The following is a 9,108-nucleotide window of genomic DNA, read 5'->3' as shown; positions in this document are numbered from 1 at the left end:
TTTGAAAAGTAGATCTCCAGTTTAGTGGAAAATGTTATAAGGAATTGATTCTCTAAATGATGAGGTCGACTGATAAGATAGGGAATTGCTGATATTTTGATTGGTAAACAGAAAATTACTGATATTTCAATTGGTAAATAGAAAATTACTGATATTTCATCCATTTTAGATTGTCAATTTTGTACTCCCTTCATCCCACAATATAAGATGTTTTTGCAAGTTAAGGGATTACCATAGGTGTATTTTGAGTACCAAAGGTGTATTTTGAGTGTACCAAGTGAGTAGACTTGGATATAAGAAAAATATACTAGAAATATTATTATTATTATGAAATATAGCGTTGTGCGTGTGCTAAAGAAAGTAGTGGTTGCGTGTTCTGATATTCTCAACTAAGAGCATCTCCAGCCGCGCCCTCAGAAAGGCCTCCCCAGGCGATTTTTTCGCGCCGGCGCCGGAAAAACGGCCCAGTTGCGCCTCCAGGAGCCCGATTTTCGCCGGCCTGGGCCGAAATCAGCGCTGGCGGACCCAAACCAAACCCGACGCACTGGGAGCGCCCGGGACGCCGGGGCGAGCGGTTTTGGCGCGAAAGAGCCGCGGGCCAGCCGCGTCAGTGACACCGCCCTCGTCTTCCCCAACGCCTAGGTTTCCCGCGGGGAATCAATGGCAAGGCTGCCGTCGGTTAGCCTTGCCATTGATTCCTCACGGGCGGCGCGTCACGGGGGCGGGCGGCGCGCCTCCTTGTCGGCTCCTCCTCTGCGCTTCGTCAAGCCAAAGACGGAGCCGGGCCTCCCCGCCATGAAGACGGAGCACGGCGACGTGAAGCTAGACGACGATGCGGTCCTGGAATGGGCACGCCATGACTCCTTGAAGATGGCGAGGGAGCGCCATTGCGCCGCCCTGCGGCGCTTCACGTAGCGCCGCCGGGGCGGCCACGACGAAGGAGGAGTCGTCGTCATCGTCGCTGTCGACGACGACGCGCCGCCGCCGCCGCCGCCACCGCCACCAGTCGCCATAGCGACGCCGGGCAGGGGTCCAGCAGGGACGCCTGCGTCAAGGAGTAGAAGGACGACGATGACGACGACGGTGAGGATGGCGGCGACGACGGCGACTACTCGGCGTTCAACCAGTTTCTTTTGTAGATTAGTTATATATTTTGTTATGTAATGAAAATCCGCAAACATGTCTAATATATGCCCAAGTTTACCGAAATTTAGTCGTGTTTAGCCGAACTTCGCCGAACTTTGCCGAAATTTGCTATATATTTTTCTTTCTTGAACGTGCCTGGGAGCGGCCCTGGGGCCGGCGGCCGGGGACCAACTCGCCCCAGGCCGATTTTTTGCGCTGGCTCACCCCCAGATGGCGATTTTAGACGCCCCCTGGGGCCAACGGCTGGAGATGCTCTAAACAGTCACACAATACCGCCACCGAGCTGCACCGGTAGAACTGGACACGAAGCACGAATGCTCTGGCGTCTTTGGGAGTACAGGCGACCCCAAAAAGAGCTCTGTGTAGGAAAAGATAAACAGATGCGCTGCAGCACCCTAGATCACATATACACGTATGCCAAGCTCAGGGCTGTTCAATCACAACTCGCAGCTATTCTTGGTTTCACATCAACCTTTTCTAAGTTTTCCCTACGTACTATTCAGTTGCAGCTCCGAAGATCTTGGCCTGATACTGCAATATGCCTTTGGCAAGCAAACACCTGAGCTCACCAGCAATTGGGTGGTGGAACTGAAACTGCATCATGTGGTGTTCAGTGAAAAATACGGCATTCGACGACGAAGGTGGTAAAAAATGAGGACAGATTGAGAATTTACCAAGTCGACGGAGACACACGAGCATTGCTCCCCGAAATCTTCAGGGGGCAGAAGATATAGCCCATCTGTTTATTTGAAGAGCTTTCTGAGACCATTGAATAGTGACAGAGCTTTAAGCTCACCGCCGGCCCTCATGTCCCTCAATCTCCTACGCAATATCTGCACCATATCAACGGGAGGAAATGTGAGGCGCCAAGGAATAACCCCATGACGTGCAGAGCGAAGGAACCAGCTAGGCTGCAAGATCTATGCTGGCTTACGTATTGTGAACGATATAGGATCCTCCGTTCGCTGATGCACAGATCTCTTGCTAGCTGCTTTAGTAGCAAGGTCCTGTTGGCCTGCTTTGTATTGATTGAGACTTCCGCAGAACCCTTGGCGCCCTGAAATATTATTGTTTGACTTAAAAACTGACATTTGAAGGAAATAATATTGGTGCCGAATGATTATGATTTGTGTAACTTATAACAGGAATGGCACGGTCTGAAATCACATGGGGAATTGTGAAATCTGCAAGATAGCCACAGACAAGATCTCACCTCTAGGTACTTGGTATATTTTTTTATACTAGATTCACAGCAGTCCAAGATAAACTGAAGAGCCTGCTCGTCCAGCTCGGGATAATTAAGTGCAGGCTTGGATGAACCTTTATTGGATGCAGCAACAGCCATCTGCACAAATAAGTTATATAGGCAAGCTGTGTTGACCACCCTTGTTATAGCTGTATGGAGACAGTTCTGAAAATAATTGGTGCCAAATAACAGCACTAACCTCCTCAAAGCGTTGAATCATCTCAGGAGGACTGACTACAAGGAAGGCATAAGCCATCAGCTCAACTGGCCACCCTGTGACCCTCAAGGGGAAACTTTCAGACCTGATAATGGTGACCAGATCCACCCTTGTCAATACTAACCATATAACTTTGATAGTATAAAAAATGTACAAAACAAGGCAATAAAAATGAAAACAATGTTGCACATACTACTGAACTGGTGCCATTTTCCCCAGAGAACATGCAACCTAAAGGTCCTCTCGAAAATAAGGTGACACTGACAAGAAACAAGAGCCTATGGTGGATGGTGCCAAGAAGTTGGAGTTGATTGCCACGATCTTTATGTCCCGGTTTAGGTGGTGTTGAGCATTTCTCCAGTTTTATGTGGCTAGTCATTTTCGTTGCCCTTTTGGACAAATCTTGTAATAAATACTATGACTATATGCATCTCAAGATCCAGACGCTGGGCGAGTTTTCTCTTCCATTACCCAAAACAATGAACCAAGTCAAAATCTATGACTAGATGCACAACTGCAAATTCATTTTTTCCAAAACGTGAGCAGGAACTTTACCATTTTATTGGGAGAGAGAACATCGAATCAACGAGGATGTCAGCACCAAGACATTCAAATGGATCAACACCATCGACACAAGATATAGCATCTTAAATTTACTTCTTGAGGGCAAAATGTGATTAAAAATTCTCTTCTAAATGAAATGTGTTACAAACTCATTGCACAAACAAAATGCTATTTTCGTATTTTATTCTTGATACTATCATGAAGTAAAAACAAGAATATGCCAACAAATACCCCAATTTAATGAACTTCTCTAACCTAAACCAAGTAACAGAAGCATATGAAGTTCCGCATGGAAAAAGGATGAGAGCACTTACTCTGACAAACCGTGTTTCTTTAGTGCTTGTAATTTCTCTTTGTAGCACTCATCAGACTTGTTAAGAGACACCAAGAATTCAACTGAATCATTTGGATTTGTTCCCTCTTTTGGTACAAAACCATAGGAAAGCAATAGCTCACCACTGGATTTCTTCCCATAGGATATGAACACCTGAGGAGGTCAAACAAGAAATAGACAAGTTAGCTAGTAATAATTTCTCATAAGAAACACATTTAAAATAATATATGCATGGAATAAGACTAATTGGCCCCAAGCGTAACACATGCAGAAAATGATAAGGCCACAATAAAATAAGTACAGTGGTGGCCCATCTGAAATCAAGTATACTCTATCTGTAAAATATAAAATGGATAGATGCAGAGACACAGCCTGTACAAGACTCAAGATGATTTCGTACTTTAAATGCCAGTCTATTGGTACAGAAAAGGGTGCACAATATACTAGATGAAATTATATTGGATTTCAACTAATTCCCAGTTCTGTAAAACCAAAAGAAGATGCCACATGGCCTTCCGAAAACAAGCAATAGTGAAGATTATGATCATCATTAATGTCGTGGACATGGCAGTTACCAATGGATGAGGAGTGATGGACTTCTTGATAACTAACTTGGTATGGAGAAAATATATAGTAGAGTCAAAGCACAAATGAAAAAAGTTACCTGCTCACCTGGTTGATACGAACGATCAGTGGTGAAGACTATTCCTTGCGATGACTTGTCATAATCCAGGAATGCATCTACCTGGAAAGTTGATTTTGCTAAGAAAAAATGCATGACATTGTGCACTTCAGGAAGACTTGGGAAATGATGGAAAAAGGTGGAAAATTGTCCGATATGCGGTGCTTAAGGAATTCAGCACAATATTGCTAAAAATTCTTTGTAAACAGGCGAAATGTGGGACTTGCTGTGCTTCATAATTCCATACAACATTTTTTAGAACTGAAATGATTCTTTGTAAAATATAGAAAATGTAATACCTCAGGGCTATGGTTAAGCATATCTGCCCAAGGAACTAGTGCAACCTTTCCATCCATTGATTCTAAACGAACCTGCAAAATAGTCCGATGCAGTGTGCGTGTTCTTATAGCAGAAAAGGGCAGCAAAAGCATATGTATATGTAATGGAAAGGGCTATCAGATAAGCAAAATGAAGTAAAACAAGGTTTGCATCATATTTTAGCTTCACGACACTTTGTCTTACCAGACGTGAGAAGAGAATGCCGAAGGACCATCTAAAGTTCTCCATGTTGTACACCTAAAATAAGAAAGTAGCAGCACCAAACTCAAAAATCAATTAATGATAATAATTGGTACATTTGGTGTCATCAGACCATATTATTTGTTATAGTAACGATGTTTTCATAGTGATAGTCAAACAGTTAAATATCATCAGCATTGTTTAGTCATGCTGTATTCGGAACATTTACTTAATCGAATTTATGCTTCTGTGTATAGAAATTGGGTGGCACTGGCTGCGACGAATTCCGGACATAATCGATTGATGGCAGTTTTTTTGTGTTTAAATTGAAATAAAATGGAATTCCCGTGAATGCCCCATGTCACAAGAATAGTTCTCCAAACCCCCCTCTTATGTTCATCAGTTTAAACTACTCTCTCCGTTCCAAATTACTTTTGAACTAAAACCACGACAAGTATTTTGGAACGGAGGGAGTAATATAGCAGCGGTTGCGAAGCATACCTTCTCGGGGAACAAATCTGGGTATTTAGAAAATATTCGATCTCGAAGGTCATTGTATCTGCCAAAACCATAAGGCGTCATTCCAGTGAGGGCACCAAACAGAGGAGAAAACTTGGTATGGTAAATGACTAGGACAAAAAACAGATAGACACTTACGTCCCAATCACATCACCGATCCTTGAAATTGCCCGTTCCCTGATCGGAGAAGCCACCAAGTATGCATCTATCTCAGTGCGAGTCCTACAATGACAAAGAAAGGCTGTACAAGATTGAGAATGTTATCTCAAAAACCACTCGTCTTATCACTCGGGTGTCAAACCAACAGTAACCGTGGGGCTATACCAGTACAAAAGCGAGTAAGGCTGCCTAGGCAATGCGTCGATATAGCTTCTCCACTTCGACGAACCCTCCAAGCTGGCTTCGCTTATGAGGTAGGTGGCGAGAAGCGGCCAGTCCGGCACAGAGTACCTCTTCATCACATCCCCCACCTCACGGTTGCTCCATTCCTACACACGACACGAGCACAAGAAAGACAGTGATTGTAAAAACTGAATGCCGTTAATGGGGTTGTGACTGATGAGACAGATTGTATGATCATTTCTACCGAATCGGCGGTGATGACGAGGGTCGGGGGCACGAAGAGCAGCTTCTCTCCATTCCGGACGTTCTTGAGCGCGACGAGGCCGCGCTCGCCGATGTCCACCTTCTCTAGGGCCAGCCGCTGCTCGGGGAGCCCCGACGCGGTGAGCCACCGCTCCAGCGACGCCGCGCTCTCCAGGGACTCGATCTCGCAGCCCCATGGGACACCCGCGACGACCTCGCGCTGCGCCGGAGCGGACGCGGACGCCGACGCCGCTGCGGCGCGGACGGAGAAGCGGGGGCGGACGCTGGAGGAGGAGGGGCATGGTCGGAGCCGACGGGTTGCGCGCGGGTGCGACGGCGGCCGGAACTGGGGGTGGAGAGCGGTGGTGGTGGTGGTGGCCATTGCGAAGCCGCGAAAGTGGAGGGACGGTTGTGTGCGGGTGCGGGGGCTTATCCGCTCGTTCGTGGCGGGCCGGGGGTTTTATCCGTTTCTCTTACGGGCAGGCTTGAAATCTCCGTTTTCGTGGGCTTGACAGGGCTTGTTGTGACGAACGGTTTTGCAAAGATGAAACCTTTCATCGGTTTTGAAAAGATTTCACGCGTTTTTTTCTGTGTTTTTATTCATGATGTGCATTGGTTTTAATTTTCTTCTTCCTTTGTTTATTATTTCAAATACGTGTCGACTTTTTTAATACACGTTGTACATTTTCCGTATACGCACTGAACATTCTTTTGTACTCATTCAACATTTTTTAAATACAAGATGAATATTTTTATAAATACATGTTTGAGCATTTTTTTTGTTGAATACTCCCTCTGTACCAAAATACTTGTAGTTGGGAGAAACTTGTACTAGTTTCCCCCAGCTACAAGTATTTCGGTACAGAGGTACTATATGTTAAAAATCCAAATATACATTGAGACTTCTTGGAATACAAATTAAAAGAATAAGACATGTGAAACGTTTTTAGGTACACCTTGAACATTTTAAAAAATGCATGGTGGATTTTTTAAAAATACACAATGATTTTTTTCAAATACACATTATACATTTTTGGTATACATGTGGACATTTTTTTATACATGTTGGACATTTTTAATACATGATAAACGATGATCATCTTTTTAAGATGTCATAAACATAACCGTATAACCGATCACTAACCTCAGACTCCTCAGTGACGCCTTGGGCGGCCTCTACCTCGAGTACATGTAGGATCTCCAATCCTGCACTCATTTCCCATGCCAAACACAAACGCAAACCTGAACCGGAGCGCTAACCTGATGTTCTGCAAGTGCACAAAATTTAGTCGTGACTTTTTTTAAATAAGAGTATTGCTACTCATGATGGAGTTGTTGGATTTTTTTCGAATAGTAAGGGTGAAGTAATATAATAGCAGATAGTATTTCCTTCAGTTAAGAATTAAGGTTTATCGAACCAGTAGGAGCCACCACACCAGCAATGTGATAGTACCTGCACACAGACACATCAATTGCTTGCACCCAACGAAGGCAAGGGTGTGGTCCAGTGGCGGAGCTAGCGATATATTACTGAGGGGGCAAATAGCTAAATATAATTGTGTGGAGGGGCCAAATAATGTACTTATCTTAATTTGTGTCATTCTAAACAGTATTTATTCACAAAAAATCATGAGCTGGGGGGCCATGGCACCTGCAGCACACCACATAGCTCCGCCAGTGGTGCCGTCACTCCCCTTGTTCTTGCCAGTTACAAGATTAAAATTGATGTGACATGCAAAGCAATAAAAGGTAAAAAAGAAAATGAAAGAAAGCAAACAAAGCAATTGTAGGAATCTTAGTATTGATGGAGAATGGATCCGGCGTCCATAGGTTCACTTATGGCATCTCTGTCGAAAGCATCGCGATGGTGGGTAAACAAATTATTGTTGGGAAGTTGATAAAATTGAGCATACTTTTGATTATCAACCATGGCATAATCATTACATGGGCATTGCATTACGTCTGTGACAAGTAGACCGCTAATCCAACTGCATCTACTACTATTACTCCACCCCAAGACTGATATTCAGTATGTATCTTAAAGTATTAAGTTCATGACAAACAGAGTAACGCTTTAATTAAGATGACATAATGTAGCCAAAATAAGATCAATAAATATGAACAAACCCCATAGTTTATCCTTAGTAGAAACAATACAATACATGCCTTTGCCCCTTCTAACACAGGGCAATATCACAAGATTGAACCTACCACAAAGAACCTCACCCGCTTAAGATAAATCAATTTAACCTAGGCAAAGTAGACGGATAGATCAGAGAGAAATACAAAGCTATAAAATTACGTAGCAAAGAGATCTCAAAGACTCGAATAAATTCAATGAATAATCTGATCGTAAACCCATAATTCATTGGATCCCAACAAACACACCGTAAAAGATTACATCGGATAGATCCTAGAGAAGATCATTGTATAGAAGATAGATAGATAGATGGAGGGAGGGAGGGAGAGAGTGAGAGGGATGGAAATAGATCTAGGTACTACTATGGCTCTGTGGGTCCTAAAGGAACTACTCACACATCATCACAGAGGCGGCAAGGTTGATGAAAATGGCATCCCTAATGATTCCCCCTCCGACAGTGTGATAGAACATGCCTCCAAATGAGATCGCTTTAAAACAGAGGCTTGCGGTGGTGATAAAATTGTTTCAGGTCTCGCTTCGAGGGTTTCTGAATATATGGATTTTATAGGCGAAGAATTAGGGCAAAAAGAGCTACGAGGCGCCCACAAATCAGAGTGGCACACCCTACCCCTTAGGGCGTGCTCCCCTGGCTTGTGGGGCCCTTGTGGGTTGACACATCCATTTTGCATCATGTTTTTCTTTTGTTATTTATGATGTATTGCGTTAATATTTCACTTCATCAGGAAATTCTAATGATTTTCTCTCTCTTATTTTGCAAGTTCTATATGAAGAGGGAAATTGTCGGCAACCGAAATTCTGGACCTAAAAGGAGCTACACTAGAGATGGCTATTCTCCGGAGTTCTAAATGACCTAAAAATTTATGGAGATTTATTTTGAAATTAATAAAAAATACTAGAAGATGAATCACCAGGAGGGGCCCTGCTAGTGAGCCATAAGCTCAGGTGACGCCCCCTAGGGCACGCCATGTGAGCTTGTGGGCCCACCATGTAATGCCCCGGATGTAACTTACCATATTTGTACTCCAACTCTTGCCATTTTCAGCACTAAGTTATGAGATTCGTGGTTGGGTTTTTGTCTTCGTTTGCATCTTGCTCATGTCATGCATATCATATCATGTCATCATGTGCATCGCAT

General features: G+C 43.8%; 1 protein-coding gene across 1 annotated transcript; it reads right to left on the bottom strand.

Annotated features, from left to right (window-relative positions):
* Window positions 1-1,466: 1,466 nt before the first annotated feature.
* Window positions 1,467-6,243, bottom strand: LOC123128250 (ribulose-1,5 bisphosphate carboxylase/oxygenase large subunit N-methyltransferase, chloroplastic). The gene is made up of 13 exons (XM_044548211.1): window positions 5,814-6,243; window positions 5,552-5,715; window positions 5,366-5,449; window positions 5,210-5,267; window positions 4,712-4,765; window positions 4,489-4,560; window positions 4,172-4,252; window positions 3,488-3,660; window positions 2,592-2,694; window positions 2,360-2,491; window positions 2,081-2,203; window positions 1,821-1,979; window positions 1,467-1,740 (listed from the first exon to the last, which is right to left on the bottom strand). The coding sequence occupies exons 1-12, from the start codon at window positions 6,192-6,194 to the stop codon at window positions 1,890-1,892; spliced, it is 1,515 nt and encodes a 504-aa protein (XP_044404146.1). The 5' UTR covers window positions 6,195-6,243; the 3' UTR covers window positions 1,467-1,740; window positions 1,821-1,889.
* Between the last annotated feature and the right edge of the window lie 2,865 nt (window positions 6,244-9,108).

The sequence above is a fragment of the Triticum aestivum genome, chromosome 6A (genome assembly GCF_018294505.1).
Source record: "Triticum aestivum cultivar Chinese Spring chromosome 6A, IWGSC CS RefSeq v2.1, whole genome shotgun sequence".
NCBI classification, from domain to species: Eukaryota; Viridiplantae; Streptophyta; class Magnoliopsida; order Poales; family Poaceae; genus Triticum; species Triticum aestivum.
Note: the sequence above shows the minus strand (reverse complement) of the source record. Positions and strands in the feature narration are given on the sequence as shown.